This window comes from Podarcis raffonei, chromosome 3 (assembly GCF_027172205.1).
Source record: "Podarcis raffonei isolate rPodRaf1 chromosome 3, rPodRaf1.pri, whole genome shotgun sequence".
NCBI classification, from domain to species: domain Eukaryota; kingdom Metazoa; phylum Chordata; class Lepidosauria; order Squamata; family Lacertidae; genus Podarcis; species Podarcis raffonei.
In genome coordinates, this window is record NC_070604.1 from 79,133,499 (window position 1) to 79,152,648 (window position 19,150).

Consider the following 19,150-nt stretch of genomic DNA (forward strand, 5'->3'; position numbering starts at 1 on the left):
TGTGCATTCACCTACTTAAGTCCTCACCCAATCAGCCTTCCATCTACAGAAGGTATCTGGAATGCTGGGGGGGGAAAAGACTTTTAGTCTGTATCTTTTCCTTGGGCCAGAAGTCTCCACTTGAGAGGGGGTTCAAGCTGTATGATTCGAAATGGCAAATGCTTTCAAGTTTTCCTTTTTCCTTTTTAAAGAAGTCATTTATTATTATTATTATTATTATTATTATTATTATTATTATTATTATAACAACAAAAATCTAATTTCCCAACTTTATTTTTAATTACCTTAAATATCAATCCAGACTCATGCTCAAGGAGGAAAGAAAGTGGTACAGACAGATGAATGGAGAAATGGCTCTGTGGAGGAAAGACTGGAGTATGCCCTTGTCAAGGTGATTTTTTATGTGTTTTTCCATATCAAAGCCAGTGTCTATTTTCTTCAAACAGACTCTACTTAAATTATAATTTTGTATACTTCCTTATTATCAAGCACTTTGAACCTCTAAAGAGTAGAATTCCTTGATTGAAGAATGATTTGAGGAGAAGGTTGTTGGAAGGTGTCAGTGTAATATTCTTAGCCTGTCCAACTTAAATCCTCCCGGGATTTCTTTGTGATGGAAGGAGGAATACAGATAGAATTCAGGTAGAAACGTGTTTGGCAGGACTTATCTTAATGACTGGAAATGAGTATTAGCCACTTCTTACAGACATAGGGTTGTACCAAGTTATACTATGATAGATCCATTGAAATTAAAGGACCTGAGTTAGTCATGTCCCTTAATTTCAGTGGGTCCATTCTGTGCAGAACTAATGTTAGATGCAACCCATGTACTTCACAACCAGCCAGGTGAGGAGGGGCGGGGGCTAAGGCCCCCGGCCAGGGGCGGAGCTCGGGCTCCCGCCCACAACCACTCCCCTCTCTTCCAGGGAGGAGAGTCTTTACAATCATGGTGATTGTAAATGTATTGATTACTGACTCCTACCATGGATAGTTTTGCAGATTATGTTATTCTAAGGCTGTATCAGCCACAAGTCAACTCTTGCTATATATCATATAAAATGAAAAGCTGATATTAAAACATAAATCCATATATGAGAAAAATCACCAAAGGTGTAACAGATCTGTCTGTCTTTCTTTTTTAAAGAAGTCATTTATTATTATAATAACAAAAATCTAATTTCCCAACTTTATTTTTAATTATCTTAAATATCAATCCAGACTTATGCTCAAGGAGGAGAGAAAGCGGTACAGGTTTTAAACTGAGGTTGAAAGCAACCGACTAAGCTCATTTTGGCTTAACTGGTTTTTTCCCCACTTGGCCTTACTGAGCGTACCTCTGGCTACAAGTGTGAAGAGGGATGTGGTATCAACAGAAGAACTGAAGAACCATCTGTCACTCTTTAAAACTTCCTTCAGAAGCCTTGCTTGAAGTGCCCCCTCCCTTTTGAATTGAGGCAATTAAGAACAGGGCCACCTTGCTCCTGGAATACCTATGAGTGGCCTTCTCATTTCCTGATTTGTCAGGCTCACTCCTGAAAAAGTTTTCTGCTGCTTTCAACTTGATTTGATGTTGCTTGTATAATGTTTGGTTTCTGTTGCTGATTTGTTTTACTCGTTGATGACTTTCTTTGACTTTATATTTGTTCGCTGCCATGTGACGCTCTGTAACGCTCCTTCATAGAGATGGGCTGTGTTTGTGTCTGCTGGTGAAGACCCAGTCCTTCCCCCTGCAGACTTCCAGCAAAAGCAGCTGTAGATAAAGAGGAGGGAGACTTTCCTCTTTGCTTTTCCTCTGTCCTTTCCTCGTTTTTCGGAGACTCTGCAGCTCCCCACTCTGGTTAGTGTAATATGATTATGCTTATTTTAGCAGTGCATGAGCACACTGATACTATCTCTCTCTCTCCCCGCCCCTAGGGTATTGAGAAATATGTGATTGAAGACACAGAAGAAGCTAGATTAAACAAAGAAAAGTATCCCAGACCTCTGAATATAATTGAGGGGCCTCTGATGAACGGCATGAAAACAGTTGGTGATCTTTTTGGAGCTGGCAAGATGTTTCTACCACAGGTAAAGAAGAATGATGAGAATTTTCTATTAACCATTAATATCTACGAAAATGAATGATTTATAGATAATTTAATTACCAGACCAATAGCCTGTTCCACCTAGGGTGTGCCCCAGACAGTGGAATTGTACCAGTAGAACACAGAAGTTGTTTTATACCAGATCAGACTACATCATCATCATTAGTATTAGTATTGCATTGCATTGTATTGTATTCAGTGCTTTTTTCCTTTAAAAAATGTTTAGGGATAGTCTCATTTTCCTACTCATATTGAAATACTGCCCCTCAACCAGGCCAAACTTAGATTTACAAAATGTTTAGGGGTATGCATATTCCTGCGTGCCCCCAGAAAAAAGCACTGACTGAATTGTATTGAATTGAATTATTTATATCCCACCCATCTGGTTGGGTTCCCCCACCAACTCTGGGTGGCTCCCAGCAGAACAGTAAAACAAAACAGCATTGTCTTTATTTCTGGCAGTGACTCTCCTGTCACCTGCTAACTGAGCCCATTTTAACTAGAGGTGCCAGAGAATGAACCTGGAATCTCCTGCATGCAAAGAATGTGCTATACCACTGATCAATAGTCCCTCCACCATTCCACAGTTCAAGAATCTAGGCATACCCTAAACAGTGAAATGGATGCTGTTTTCATCTTCCCTAATAGCTACGGGCATTCCTATATTCAGTCTTGTAGGATGAGCAACAATTCCTTCTAGACTAGTAGCTTTCTGGATATGCTGTTATCCACTACTATATGTTGGCAGGCCAGCCTGCAACATAATCCTTTTAATTTGTCTATTCCTTTTCTTGGTATTCATTCCTAGTATAGTGGTAATGTGTTCACAGGGTTGTTTATATATTTTTTGTTATTTTATTTCTAGTTTTATCTACAAGTTCCTCAAAAGCACTTGTGCCTCACAGTAGGGCCAGTTTAGCTGATGTGGGCTCTCCTTACATTTGCAGACAGTTGTCCAATGGCACTCCATTAATCCAGATATTGATTCACATTTCTTGGCCAACACAATGATTGAGCAAGCCCATAGAGATGGATCTGTGAATGGGCTAAGCAGCATGGAGGCATGTTAATATGATCAGTGCAGGAGTTTCTAGGCAGCAGAGAATAGGGAAGATACTAAAGTGTGTTTTTAATTGGAGGTTATTGATAGTCTGGTTTAATTTGCATGATGGATCGAGGTTGTTGTTGTTATTTTAAAAATGAACTCTTAGCTAAACACATAGCTGTAATTGGTTCTTCCCTTGAATCTGGGCATCCAGGTTATCAAATCTGCTCGTGTTATGAAGAAGGCTGTTGGTCATCTGATTCCCTTCATGGAAAAGGAAAGAGAGGAAATGCGTGCATTGTCAGGTTCCACAGAAGAAGAGGCAAGTTTGCACACTACATTGTTTGGTTCTCTTTAATGAATTTTTTCCATGGTTGTGTTAGAGCCTTGCAGGTTATAGCAAAGTTTATTGTGAGGCATGCATTCATATAATGCTGGTTGCAGCAATCACTGTAAAACAGACAAGTTGATTTGCTTTTGGAAACAGGTGGTTGGTTGTAACGTATAAAATTTGCCTTTTGACACTTTCCCCAATAAAAACAGATGCCCAGTAAGTAACGGTAGCCAATGCTGCACAGAGATCCATCATGATAAACTCTGCACCTAATTGTCCTGGACATTGGATGCACTTTCACCAAATACCTTGGGGCATGTGCAGACAGATATAAAAGCATGGCTTTTTGTCTCAGTGGGGTGAGCCCAGCTTCCCTCCATCTTTCCTCTTCAAATGCTACACACACCTCCCATAGCAAAACCTGATCTCCTTGTCCGTTTTACCTGTTCTCCTATGGTTCTGGTTGGTGTCTGCCTTTTTATGGTGTATGTTGATCTGAAGAGCTATTTGTATGATTGCACATTCAAACAATTTATAAGAGGCTGATTTATTAAACACACACACACGCACGCACACACACACACACACACAGCACAATTGTTTGTTTTTAAGCTGAAAAATTACTGTGGGGAGGGTGCTTTTTGGCAGCACAGGGGCCGAGCCATTTGCACAGCTTCATCTGCTTGGACTGTCACCATTTCCCCCCCTTGAGGTTGATTCCCAAGAGGAGACTGATCACATGACAGCAACATGGTGAAATGCTCTCCAGAATGGAACGCCTCCTGTTTTTACATACAGATCTGTGCCTCCTTGGGAAGCATATGTCAAACTGGTGTTTAGTTGCTCCCATATTGGAAATAATCATAGGGCTCGAAAGAACCTGAGGATTGTTGCTATAGCAGGATTTTTCATTCCTAACAAGCGTGAAAATTAAATGACAGCAATTGTTCTTGTAGTTCCAATTGTTGCGAAGGTTGTATTGGATTTAGGAACAAACTGAGACACTTATGCTGTCTTTGACATTTGGGTAAGAAACCAGAATGAGCTAACACCAAAAAGAAAAAGGCTATGGGAAACATTTAAAACAATTGATAGCTAGCTTAGGAGTTCTACTGGGGTGTGTGTCTTTATCTTATAGGCATATTGGTATTTAAATGGGGAAATGTATGTATGTTTACAGAATTTGGCCAATCCTGTATTATTGCTTGGTTGGTGCTACAGAAAATTCTGGATGCTATTGCTAGCAAGCAATAAGAGAGAGAGATTCTGTTAGCCCCTAAATGGTGTGCATTAACAATGAGAAAACACTGCTGTCCTGCATTAAAATAATATACATATCTGCTGGCATGGCTTCTCTCTGGAGTGCAGTTACCCCCAGAGCAGTAACCGTAGTGCCAGAACATCAGCAAATACAGAGCACTGGTTATTATGTTTTAGAATGAATGGCTGTGCCTGCAGGCTTTTGCCAGGATCGAAAAGGAAAGCTATTTGGTTCTCTGCCCAGTATTAGAATGCTCCAATTCATTTAATGCTTGAAATGGTCTTGTTTTTACGTAGAAGACATCTTTAAATCAAACACATGTCCTGGTCCACATTGCAGCACTGTCTGCGGTTGGGTGATTTTTCCTCTTCTCCTTCAGTACTTCATTTCTGTTTGTTTGTAGGATTTCCATCACCAATTAGATCTGCAATCATTGCTGGACCGGTCCACTATACTTACTTGTTTTCTTTCAGCTTGATTAAATGAATGTGCCTTTCTGCCCCAGCTGTGCAGGCTTTTGAGTGTTCATGAATACAATGCAGAATAATGCTGGATGGCGCAGTCACTTGGCATACTCTCGAATGTTCAATTCTCCCCAAACCTCTACATTTTAGGAAGACAGAGGAGATTAATCATTGTAGTAAATACAATGTTTCTCAGGCATCAAAGATTGTTGCTGTTGTGTTGTTGTTGCTGCTGCTGTTGTTTGTTTATTAAAGATTATAGGTGACGTAAAAGATTTTGAAGACCCAGATTGCACATCATGGCTCCAGATCTGTTTGTTTTGAGCCCAGGTGTGTTTCAGCCATGTATAAAACTTGGGCTAGAGGCACAGATTTGGAAAGCAAAATGGATGCACAACAAAAAGGGTTCAGGCACATCCTGGACTATGGGGCAAATAAGCCACATTGTCAGAACTTCCCAATTCCTACCCCTCTCTGTCCCGTCCCCCCACCATTGGATTTTGAATGTGAGTCCTGTTGAAAGAAAAGTGCTGAGGGGGAAGTAATGTAATGCGGGAGGGGAGGTTCACCTTTCCTCATCCATGCATCCCTGTCTCTTTTAAAACTGGACTCCCCACTCTTTGCCATCTGCATGATTGGGGCAGATGCAGGTTTAAACAGCTGGATGTGCCATCAATTGGTGCAGTTCGAAAAGGGTTTTGCACGAATTGAGTTAGCACAGCCTTGGGGTGGGGGTGGGGAATAGGTCTCTTCCAAAGGCCTAATTCAGAAGTAGTCGATGCTGATGTCCTCCAGATGTAGGGACTACTCGCAGAAACTCTAGCCAGCAAGGCCAATGGTTGGGGGCCATGGGAGTTGTAGCCAACAACATCTGGAGGGCACATCCTTGGCTATCCCTTAAATATTACAGAAGAGAAAGAAGGAACCCTGTAGACAACCCCACAGGAATGCTATAAAGTATTAGCAGCTACTTCTCCTCAATAAACACATTTTCTTTCAGTGCCCAGTGAGGGAGCCCTCCAAATGGGTTGTTTGTTGAAGCCATGCTCATTCTTTCTGTTATGCCTTCCATCCTGTGATTAGTTAAATTATGTGTGCAGTAATAGTAATAGTACAGTAATAGCTGTATCAGACGAAAGGCCTACTTAGTCCAGCATTCTGTTGATGGAGTGGCCATCTAGAATAGATGCCTATGAGAAGCTCATAAGGAAGATGTATATTTGTATACAAAAAACAACTATGCTATGTGATTCATAAATATGCCTTTAAAAAAGCTGGTATTAACAGCTGCTTCAATAAACCAGCCATTTATACCATGCAGGTTGCTCAGATCGGAAATATTCATAAATCCTGCAGATTTTGTTTTAACTCTTGCAGGACCCCTACCATGGCACAATTGTTTTAGCTACTGTGAAAGGTGACGTGCATGACATTGGCAAGAACATTGTGGGAGTTGTTCTGGGATGCAATAATTTCAGGTAATTAGACTAGACCTCGTGCCCTTGTGGGTCCCGTTCCACCCCCCCTTGCTTTGTGTTGTCACTGGGAATATTAGAATCGCCTTCTTCAAGTGGGGTGTACAACATTTTGACTAAGCTGCTAGTTCTCTGAGTCAGCTGTGCTTGACAGATGAGCAATTTGTCCTAAACAGAACCGGGAGTTGCAGAGGGAATTGGTTCCCTTAGTACCGCAGTATTTCCCCAGTCATATCTGTTGTTTCCAAGGGAAGAAGTTGCAGGCCATGGGATCAGGTTCAGATGCAGGCCAGATATACTTGAGCAAATGTGGTAGCAGCTCAGAATGGGGAGGGGGGTTGACGGAATGGTTGGGCAGTAAAGTGCTGGGAAAAGGCTGGTGTCTGGCTGCTCAGCTGTCTGGAAAGATTAAAAGCCAAATGCTGTTCCCTTTGGCCTTCCTAACAGGATAAGTGATCTTCATAATACCTTATAGCAGAAATGGATTAATTAAGCACATGCACATGATGACTAGCAAAGTACCATTTTCCCTCCCCCTCCAGAGTTATTGATTTGGGAGTCATGACGCCATGTGACAAGATACTCAGAGCTGCTCTTGAGAACAAAGCAGGTATGAGAGTTTCATCACCATTTGTCAATCTTAAAAAACAAAACAAAAAACCCACACATTGAAATTATGATCTTGAATTTGCATCTTGAAAGGTTAATTTTCAGTAATCTTGGGGAAATGCTGAGCAGATAGATCAGTACAATCTCTGGTTTGTTTGAACTTCAATTACTAAGATGCCTTTAAGAGGTTGGAAAAAAACAGGCGTGCTGTGACTTTGAGTAACAAATAATGGGCTGATCTGAATCTATTGGAGTTTGTATGTGTTTTTTTCTGGTCTTAATACCTTTTAATTCAGAGGTGTACTGAATCCTTTTACCTCCTAAAATGTTACACACTACAGTTGTGTTTTATGTATTTAAAAGATTTGTATACCACCGTACAGAAATCAACATTATAAGAAAGTTACATCATGTTACATCAAATTCCAGGAGGAATAGAAGTATATTTGCTTGGCAGCAAAAGCATAACAATGCTGGTGCCAGGCAGATATTCTGGATGTTGTATATTTCATTGATACCCCTTTCACAGATTAACAGAGTGCTGAGAGCAGGATTGGAAACATGTGTCTCTCCGTAAGTTGTGGACTACAATTCCCACAATCCCTGGCTGTTGGCCATGCTGGCTGGGGTCAGCGCTGGCCCAGTCATGAGGTGGAATGGAGCAATTTTCTTAACTGTTTGGGGAAGCAAAATGGTGTGCCCCAACACTCCCTCTGATGTCATAATGTAGCAATGCAAAAAACAAACCAAGGTAATGGGGAACAGGATGAGGAAGAGGAAGAGGAAGAGGTGGAGTGTGCCACTGTGGAGGATGGGGCAGTGGGGGGCAATGTCACAGTCCTTTCTTCCAGCCCTGCATAAGCCTGTTGGGAGTTGGGCTCTTACAACATCTGGAGGGACAGTGATTTTCCCACCACTGTCCTAGAACTATGTCTAGGGCAATGAAATGTTAGTGGAAACATCTAGACAAGGCCATGAGGACTTCCGGTCGGCGCCAGCGTTTAATGGCGGTCTCCTACTGAGCTCCGCTCAGGGAGACTACTCCGTGAGTTCGGGTCCGACCGCTACGGCGAAGCGGGGACCCCTAAAATCACAGGCGCGGAAGCCTGTGAACAAGGAGACTCGGTGGGCACCTGAAGCGCCCCCCGTTACTGTGAAGGAGCCTTTCTAAAGGCTCCGGAGCGGCATCGGGTGAGAGCACGGTGCTGAGAGTCGCTACCCAGCTCGCGGAGTGAAGCCGCGTCGCCATAACGGAGAGCGCCGATTCCTTCCTGGCATTTGGATTACAAATTACCCGTGAGTAAGATTGGGAAATCTCCGGGATTTAAAGGAAAAGATTTGAAAATTTGGCTGAAAACGGGAAAGAGCTAAAATAAGGAAGTCTGCCTTTCCCGGACTGCATGACAGCTAAAGCAACGATATATAAGCTGCAATTTGACGGAAGACAGTTCTATTTTTATTCAACCTAGACATTGAACCTGAACCTTCCCCCTTAGCAGCAGGAGCGGAGGGGATGAACTTGAACTAGTATTACCTGCTGGAAAGAGGTGAAAGGAAAATTACTCCGCTGTTCTAAACCCTTGGGAAAGGACTGCTTTAAAAAAGGATTAAGTCACCGGGACTGGAAACTGTCATTTGAGATCGGATACAAAGTTGGTGCATTGCAAGTTGGATATAAAGTTGAGACTTTATTTGCTACTGTTGGTGGCTGAGGATATAAAATGACAGTTCTTTTAGTGGAAAGTTACTAGAAAAGTTGTGGCCATTTTTGTTTCCTCTTTCTTTGTTTCCCTGTACCTTGAACTGTGAGCTGCTCCCTCTAGAGGGTTGAGGAAAAATTTAACAGTGTGAAGAACAAGTTAGTGGAGTTTTCCATCTGGAAACAATTCCTGTGGGAACGACCTTGGGACATGAGAGGCCAAGAGGATGAGATAAAAACAAGAGCAAAAACAAAAATTGCACAAAGGAGAAGAGGTTCCATATCAGGCTTAGCCCTTGCAGGTATAGAAGGGCAGGAAAAAGGGATGGATACAGTGACACAAGCACTATTAAAAATTAATGAATCATTAGAGGCATTGACCAAGCAAGGTACAGAAAATTCTAAACAACTAACAGAGCTATCAGAGAAGCTTGATTTGAATACTAAAAGTGTTGCATCTAATACAGAGACTATAAATAAATTAATTGAAGAAAATGTTGTAATCCGTAAGACTGCTGAAGAGGCAAAAATCATAGCTGAATCTACGCAAGTAAAGTTAGAACCTGTTTGTAAAAAGCTAGAGGAGCATGAGGCGGCCCTGTCCTTAATAGATCTTCAGAGAAAGGAGAGGAACTTGAGATTGAGAGCCGTTCCAGAAAGTGAGCAGGACAATTTGGCAGAGTTCCTCACAAAAGAATTTTCGGATTTTTGGCAAGTGAATTTGAAAGAGGAGGAATTCAAGATAGTTACGGCCTTCAGACTGGGCAGAAGACAGAATAAAAAGAAGCCAAGGGACTGCCTGATAACTTTGAGATCTAAGGAGGAGAGAGATAAAATACTGAATTTACAATATCAAAGATCTCTGGAGATTGAAGATTCCTTTGTGCAGATTTATAAGGATATTCCTAAATATATCTTGGAAGTGAGAACCTATTACAAGGATCTGACCACCTTGTTGATGAAGAATAACATAATATACAGATGGGAGTACCCGCAAGGCCTGTCTTTTAACTACAAAGGGAAAAAAATTAAAATAAAAACAGTGCAAGATAAAGAACAGTTTTTGGAAAAAAATCAAGAGGACCTCGTGAAGGGAGTGGTGGACCTGACTACTGAGGCAAAGGACTTAGCGGATATATCGAACTTGACATTTGGACTTCAGACCCCAACAAAGGAAGAACAACTGCTGGGGGCAGTTGGAGGAGCAACAAAGTAAACAACAACATGGCTCTACAATTTTTAAGCTGGAACTGTAATGGCTTGAACCTTCCCAGAAAAAGACGTGAGGTTTTCCATATTTTAAAAAAAGAACAACTGGATTTGATTTGTTTGCAAGAAACCCACGTGACTAGAATACATAGAAAATTACTTATTAATAAAAGACTGGGACAGGAATTTATCTCATCAGATAAAGTGAAAAAAAGAGGAGTGGTGATTTATGCTAAGGAAAAATTGGCCCCTAAGTTGATGTTTAAAGACGAACAAGGAAGATATCTGGCAATTGAAATACAAGTCCAAGGAGAAAAATTATTGATAATTGGGATCTACGCTCCGAATGAAGGGAAGTCAGAGTTCTTCAAGAAACTACATGAGACATTAATGGACTATTTGGATTACAATATAATCATGATGGGAGATATGAATGGAGTGGTCTCTACAAATATGGACAAAGCACTAAGACAGGTGGTTTCTAAGGATGGGAGACTACCTAAGACTTTTTTTGAAATGACAGACAATATCGACTTGATTGACATCTGGAGAACAAGAAACCCTCTGGAGAGAGACGGAACTTTTTTCTCTGAAGCAAAAATGACCTGGACCAGAATCGACCAAATTTGGGTAACTAGTGGAATGGCACCTAAGATAAAGAAAGTGGAAATCTGCCCAAAGACTTGCTCCGACCATAACGCCGTAAAGATGGAAATGAACACAACAACAGCTGGTTCCTTCAGATGGAGGATGAATGACTCCCTATTTAGAGATGAAGAGGTGTACAGAAAGGCCCAGAAAACTATCAAGGACTACTTTGAGATAAATCTGAAAACAGAGGTGGAGAAAAGAACAATTTGGGATGCAAGTAAAGCCGTTATGAGAGGATTTTTGATACAGCAGAATACCTTAAAAAAGAAGAGGCAGAATGAAAAGAAAGATAAGATTTTGGAAAAAATAAAAGAAGGTGAAAAGAAATTGAGATCAAAGCCAAAGTCTCATGAAATTCTAAGAGAAATAAAGTTCTACCAGAGACAGTATATGGAATTGATGAATCAGGAGATAGAATGGAGAATAAAGCAAATGAGACAAAAGACATTTGAATCGGCAGATAAATGTGGGAAACTTCTGGCATGGCAATTGAAGAAGAGACAAAAGTTGAATACGGTTACAAGCTTAGAGGTTGAAGGAAAGAACATTTTTAGGCCAAATGAGATTAGAAACTGCTTTCAGAGTTATTTCAGGAAACTTTATGCACAAGGGCCGGTGGAGGAAAAAGAGATGGAAGAATTTCTTAAAAAGTATGGATTACAAAAAATATCTGACCAAAGTAAAATGATTTTAAACCAGAAAATAACTCAGCAAGAAATAGAGGGAGCCATTCAAAACATGAAACTGGGAAAATCTCCAGGACCAGATGGCCTGACTTCCAGATACTACAAAGCTTTGAAAGATTGGTTGATTCAACCGTTTAAGGAAGTCTGCAATGAAATCTTAGAGGGGAAGAAGGCACCTGAATCGTGGAAAGAAGCATATATTACACTTATACCAAAATCTGAGACTGAAAAGAACCAGATCAAGAACTACCGCCCTATATCATTGCTTAATGTGGATTACAAAATTTTTGCAGATATTTTGGCAAAAAGACTGAAGAGGGTTTTGGTGGGTGAGATTCATAAAGACCAGGCTGGCTTTCTCCCGGGAAGACACTTATCTGATAATGTGAGAAATATAATAGACATTATGGAGTTACTTGAGAATAATATTAATACCAAGGCAGTATTAATATTTGTGGACGCTGAGAAAGCCTTTGACAATATTTCTTGGAGTTTTATGAAAAAGAATCTCAAAGGAATGGGGGTAGGCCAAGGTTTTGAGAATGGTATAGGTGCAATTTACTCTGAACAAAAAGCAAAACTAATTGTAAACAACGTGGTTACTGAAGAAATTGCTATTGAAAAAGGGACACGACAGGGGTGCCTAATATCCCCATTACTTTTTATAACTGTTCTGGAGGTGTTATTAAATATGATTAGAGGGGACCAGCTGGTAAAAGGGATTCAGGTCGGAGCTAAACAATACAAGTTGAAAGCGTTTGCAGATGATTTAGTTTTAACTTTGCAAGAGCCAGACACTAGTACGAAAAAAGTTTTGGAGATAATACAAGTCTTTGGTCGAGTGGCAGGTTTTAAGTTAAATAAACAAAAAACAAAGGTACTGGGAAAGAACTTAACAGTAGAGGAAAGAGAGAAGTTTCAGAGTGAAACTGGATTAATGGTAGCAAATAAGGTGAAATATCTAGGGGTTAATTTAACAACTAAGAATGTGAACTTATTTAAAGATAACTATGAGAAATGCTGGACAGAAATTAAGAAAGATTTGGAAATATGGTCAAATTTGAGACTTTCCTTGTTAGGCCGAATTGCTGTTATTAAGATGAATGTTTTGCCAAGAATGCTGTTTTTGTTTCAAACATTGCAGATTGTGGACAGAATGGACTGTTTCAAGAAGTGGCAGAAAGATATATCGAGATTTGTCTGGCAGGGCAAAAAGCCCAGAATAAAATTTAAGATATTAACTGATGCAAAAGAAAGAGGGGGGTTTGCCCTGCCGGACTTGAAACTTTACTATGAAGCAGCAGCTTTTTGCTGGCTGAAAGACTGGCTACTTCTTGAGAACACAGACATTTTGGACTTAGAAGGGTTCAATAATAGATTTGGTTGGCATGCATATATATGGTATGACAAGGTAAAAATTCATAAAAGTTTCAAAAACCATATTGTTAGGAAAGCATTATACAATGTTTGGATTCGTTATAAAGATCTGTTGGAAAATAAAACCCCTAGGTGGCTGTCACCAATGGAGGCTAAGGAAGTTAAAAAACTTAATATGGAATCTAAATGGCCAAAATATTGGGAAATTGTAGAACAAGAAGGTGGAAATGTGAAATTACAGAGTTATGAGAAATTGAAGTTTAAAGTAAGAGATTGGCTTCATTATTATCAGATAAATGAAGTTTTCAAACAGGACAGGAAAATCGGCTTCCAGGTGGAGAAGTCAAAGTTAGAAACAGAATTGTTAGAACCCAATACGAAGAATCTGTCTAGAATGTACAATTTGCTGCTGAAATGGAATACACAGGATGAAATGGTTAAATCAGCTATGATTAAATGGGCACAGGACATTGGTCATGACATTATGTTTGCTGACTGGGAACAGTTATGGACCACCGGTATAAAATTTACGGCATGTAATGCCTTAAGAGAGAATATTATGAAAATGATTTATAGGTGGTACATGACCCCAGTCAAGCTTGCAAAAATTTATCATTTGCCCAACAACAAATGCTGGAAATGTAATGAAACTGAAGGTACTTTCTATCACCTTTGGTGGACGTGCCCAAGGATTAAAGTCTTCTGGGAAACGATATATAATGAAATTAAGAAGGTGCTTAAGTGTACCTTTCATAAAAAACCAGAGGCTTTTCTCCTGGGCATGGTAGGCCAATCGGTGTCAAAGAAAGATAGGATGTTCTTTATGTATGCTACAACAGCAGCAAGAGTGTTACTAGCAAAGTATTGGAAGACACAAGAACTACCCACATTGGAAGAGTGGCAGACGAAGGTGATTGACTATATGGGACTGGCAGAGATGACGAGCAGAATCCGTGACCAAGGGAAAGAGACGGTGGAGGAAGACTGGAAGAAATTTAAACTTTATCTTAAAAATTCTTGTAAGATTATGGAGTGTTAAAATGTCATGGTTTAAGCATAGCAGATTTGCAGCGATAAATGATTGGACAAGAGGAAAGAAAAGGGTTAAAGAAAGGAATTAATAAGTAATTCAGACCAGGGGTTGCTGAAAAAATTTAAAACAGGGATGCAGAAAAGGGAGGCATGGGGAAGTCGCTGAAATTGGGTATATGAAAAAATTTATGAAATTATACATGTTTATATGTTTGTTTGTTAGTGTTTGTTTTTTGTACTGTTTTATATTATATGTTGAAAAACCAATAAAAATTTTATTAAAAAAAAAAAAAAGGCCATGAGCTCACTGCACAGTTGGCTGGTTGCTTCTTGTTGCTGTTGTCTGAAATGGCTATTGAACCTTGTGGATGAAAGTAGTTCTAACCATTTATTTTTTAGATATCATTGGTTTGTCTGGCCTCATCACACCCTCTTTGGATGAGATGATATTTGTTGCCAAGGAGATGGAGAGATTAGAAATCAAGATTCCTTTGCTGATTGGAGGAGCAACTACTTCCAAGTAAGTTGGGTCCTTTTTGGTATGCCCAACGGAGAAGCAAATGTAAATATGCAATACGTTGTTCTCCAGAATGTTAGGCATCTAATAGAGGCAGCATTATTCTTAATTTAACCTTTTAAATGTAACTTTTGGATAATTAACATTATTTAAACCAATATTTATTAATTAAAATGCATTCAAGTACTTGCTCTAGCGTGTTTAAAGTGAAGTAAAGAAAAATGTGGTGGTTTTTTCAATAAAAAAGGTAATGTTGAAGCTGATGTTTCAAGAGGATTAAGTAGAGGACATGAGATATACAGTGAATTTTTCTTTTTTCAGAAGTACAGATTTGCTGTAGCAAAATTAAGACTTCAAAAACAGTTAAAAGAAATAAACACCCTATGCATTTAGAAATAATCAAATATAAACATGAAGAATAGAAGAAGATCATTTATTAATGACTGCGCTTGGGTGGACCTCTACCCATGGGGTACTCTACTGGAGGAAAATGAGAGGCTATTTTTTAAAATCTGCTCTGAAGGATCTGGCAGGTGGTGCTGTAGGCAGAAGGGGAATTCAGGCAATAAGTGTTTCCTTTCCCTTCCTCTAGTGGGAGGCTCCACTGGATCTTTGTCCCTTCTCTCAATAGAAGTTTGTGAAGTCTAGATCCTACCCAATATGTTGTAGAATGAGAAAAACTGGGCTTGATGGAAACAGCAAATATACCTGTGCGACAAAGTTTCCAAATAGTGTCCTCCAGTTGCGTTGCAGTCCATATAGCAATTTATGAATGTGAAGTTGGGACAACTTATTCTATCCTGAATACCATGCTAGAAATACTTGCTGCCATCCACTCTTGCTGCTGCTGCAGCCACAGAAATTAATTCATGGTTCAAAAATAAATTAAAGTTGGCATTCTCAGGATTTTGCGTGTCAGGATTCTAAATCCTGGCATGAAGGGCTCAATGGACTGTCAAAAAGGAGCTTTATCCAAGCCTAGGGGAATGCATTTAGAAGACTGGGGGAAAAGGTTGCTCTGAAGGGGATATGCTGTCAGAAGAGAGACTTAGATGAACGTGACGGCTGAAGATGTTGGCTGAGAACAGTTAGGCACAAATTTTCCCTCCCACTCCATTGTCGTGCACAGTACAACATTATGTGCTGGAGGAGAAGGTAGAGCTTAGCAACCTCCACCCCCTAAGTAAAATCTGGAGTGTCTGTAGGCACAGCTAAAGAATGATGCCAAAAAAAGAGGAAATGCAGCAGTGTAAAATTGCTTTCATTTGCAGCAGACACTTCTCCCTAAGAAAATAATTCCGAAAGAACCAGTGGTTTTAAAAAATATATATATTCACAAATGAAACTCTGACACTCTTTTAAGAATTGAAGGCCTGCCAGAGGGATAGGGATGCCTTAAGACAACCTCTGCTCCCCAATCTTGACATGTTGTGATTGCCGTGTACCCTGTTAGGAATTAGCAAAACAGTAGAGGTCCTTGAAAATCTTGTAAAAAGTGTGGAGTGTGCCCCTTTATGCATGCAGATGGACTATCATTAAAAGGAGAACGGGAGAGTTTTGCGTGATTTATGTTATAGCATTCCCATTGGGGCACAAAAATGCTTGAACATTAGCTTGATGCTGAGTCTATATGTGTTCATACTGTTGCTTTCCTATATGTCTTTTCTGTCGTTTCAGGACACATACAGCTGTAAAAATTGCTCCACGATACAGTGCTCCTGTTGTCCACGTCCTAGATGCCTCCAAGAGTGTGGTGGTTGTAAGTTGTGATTTCTAGTCCCATCTTTAGTACAGGCGGTGAACATTTTCTGCATGTCCAACTGATGCGTGACAGCGGATGTGCGGGTCATTTTGGACCCGGAAGGGTAGGGTGATGCAGGCTTATGTGCGCCCCGCATGACACATGGAAGGGGGGCAGGAACGGAATCCCCGCACAAAATGGTTGCTGCCTGTAATGTATTTTACAAAGGTAAGATTAATTCTAGTGGACAAGATTTAGCTCATTCAGCACAGCATTATATTTCCATCAGTGACCAAATCATTATGCTTCGGGATTTTTTCCCCCAACAGGGCAATTGAATACAGGCCCCTGCCTTCGCCTTCATGAGGCAAACAGTGGTTTGAAGCTTTGTTTGAGCTTGTAACAGTTGGTACTTGCAGTATCCATGAAACTGAACTCTTATTATACATTTGGTCATAACTATTTTAAGAATGTCTCAATTTACACGAGAAAATGTAAGATATTACCAAACAAATCCTGCGTTTGTAAAGACTTCTGTATATCATACAGTGTTTTTCTGTTTGGGGTGCTGTTTTTGAATGCTTAAGGCAGTCAAGGGTTTAATTAAATCTGACTATAACAGCTTGCTTAATGAATAATAGAAATCTCAGAAGTGGCTTGCCTGTGATTTGGAAATATATTTGATATGCTTTGCTAGGCTTATGTTTCAGCTACTGCATTTTCAGACTCTTCCCTCTTACAGATGAGGCACAAGTCCTCTAAACCGTGTCACTAGGATTTAAAATGGCTTCTGCTGCCTCTGTATAGAGTTAAATGGTTTTCCAGTTCTGTGGAGGGAAATATTGACACTCCTTACTGCTCTGTAAATGGAATCTACAGCCTTCGGTCCTTTTTAAGTGGCAGTAAGAAGGCACCTGGGCCTATTTAAAGGTTTTTTAATGGGACAAGAATAAGTGATGTTTTGCCTTCATATAAACTTGAGTTTATAGTAGAAAAAGCTTAAAGATAAACCTCCCCCCTCATCCCACTCCCTCCCTTTCAGTCTTGCTGTCGGAACTCATTCACATGTTTATTTTTTAAGTCTCTGTGTGAGCTCCAGCACCTTCACATGCAAGCTTTGTGTGTTAAATAGCCCTCTTGAGAAAAGATAAAGAGGAACCATACCCAGAAGCACTTCAAAGCAATCATATTTTCCCTGGCAGTTTAACTTCATTTTTATTTTTTTGGCTGGGGGTGGGCGTTATTAGCCATATTCTTATGGACTTGATAACTTCATGAGGGAATTTAAGTGCCTGACGGAGAGAGATGGAGAGGTATTGAGTTGCATTACATCACCCTCAAGTCTAATCAGCATGCTGTGTTCATTTCAGTGCTCTCAGCTTTTAGATGAGAATCTAAAGGATGACTTCTTTGAAGAAATACAAGAGGAATATGAAGACATTAGACAGGACCACTATGATTCTCTCAAGGTAAAGAGCACTAACAGACCTTCTTAATGTCAAGTGTACTAGTCATTAGTCATTACTAGCTTTTCTTTCATGCCATTTATTTTTAAAAAACCAGATAAATCAACTGATATAGTTGCTTGCTCAGAACTGAAGACCTGTCTTTTTTTCCCTACGCAGGAAAGGAGATATTTATCACTAGAGCAGGCGAGGAAGAAGGGCTTTTATTATGATTGGCTAACTGAATCAAAACCAGGTTAGTTTGCCTTTTAAGAAACCATTTTCTGCCTTATAAGATTACAGAAGATTTATTCTTTTCAGGAGGACTAACTGATTTGAAAACAAATCTTGACTTCAGTTAATCTGAGTATTTCTTCGGATTTTAGCTTTTTGTCACAAAATGTTAAAAATAATTATTTTAAGTTACGGGTGGAAGCCAAATGCCTATGCCACATCCCTGGGATCGTCTGGAGGGTTCTCACCCTCTCCTTACCCTCCCCTTACCCTCCCTCCCTAAGGAGTCACTTGGTGATTTGGATAAGATGGAGAACCCTTTTCCCTTTTCAGCCCATAGGCTATATATTCCCTTCTGGACCATTTTCTGGGGGCCACATGCCAGATGTCTGTAAATTTTACCTTTTGTACAATATGCTAGTTTCTACACACGTCCGTATAACCTTGTGTATCATCCAGCCAGCCAGGCAAGCAAGAGGTATGGTGGGAATTCAAGGACACATTCCAGCCAGGCAAGAAATACTAGGAGGATGCAGAGTAGGGCCTAGAGAGAGTCCCTGGGATCAGATAGAGAGGCCTGGAGTACCATAAGCAGCTTCCAGGCCCAAGATTCCCCACCCCTGGGCTAGAAGTTCTATCTATATCTCCTACTGAATTTCAAGACTAGTACGGCTCCTGCATGTTTTGAAGAGGGGATGACTTCCTCAGCTTGGAGATCTAATTGAGCTACTAAGTGCCAGCTTCCCTAAAGGTTTACCATACACTTTTATCAGTAATGGCTGAAAAGGGTAAGTAAAAATTATTAAAATCTGTTTGCATCAGAACATAGTTTTGCTTACGTTAGGCCTATTCATACAGAGAGAGAGCTTGGTAAGGACCATAGCTCAGTGCTTGAGCATCTGCTTTTCATATAAGAAGGTCCCAGGTTCAGTTCCCGGCATCTCCCAAGTCAGACTAGGAAACATTCCTTGCCTGAACCTAGGGGAGCTGCTGCCAGTCAGTGTAGGTAGCAGACAAGCTAGATGGCCCAATGGTCTAACTCAGTGTAAGGCAGCTTCTGATGCCCCTAATTAGTTAATGAAACAGAAAGGACAACATGGTTCTAGTTCCTTATAGATACAATTGGCAGGTAGGTTCTAGATATCACTACAGAATATCTGTAGCAAAGGCAGACGTTTTGAGTCTCTCTTTGTCCGGTTTTCTTCACAGAACATAACTTTATTGAGGGAGCACTTTTGCTAACTCCAGGCTGGAGACCCTTATTTTCTTAAGAAAAGACTTAAGAGA

General features: G+C 40.2%; 1 protein-coding gene across 4 annotated transcripts in view; it reads left to right on the top strand.

Annotated features, from left to right (window-relative positions):
- Positions 1-19,150, top strand: part of MTR (5-methyltetrahydrofolate-homocysteine methyltransferase) — a 64,643-nt gene that overhangs the window by 35,646 nt on the left and 9,847 nt on the right. For all 4 annotated transcript variants that reach the window (XM_053382602.1, XM_053382599.1, XM_053382603.1 and 1 more), the window contains 9 exons: positions 302-391; positions 1,915-2,067; positions 3,344-3,451; positions 6,566-6,666; positions 7,206-7,273; positions 14,326-14,446; positions 16,121-16,202; positions 17,555-17,653; positions 17,810-17,885. In XM_053382602.1, coding sequence (XP_053238577.1) covers positions 302-391; positions 1,915-2,067; positions 3,344-3,451; positions 6,566-6,666; positions 7,206-7,273; positions 14,326-14,446; positions 16,121-16,202; positions 17,555-17,653; positions 17,810-17,885 — 898 coding nt within the window. The remainder of the gene's footprint in view (positions 1-301; positions 392-1,914; positions 2,068-3,343; positions 3,452-6,565; positions 6,667-7,205; positions 7,274-14,325; positions 14,447-16,120; positions 16,203-17,554; positions 17,654-17,809; positions 17,886-19,150) is intronic.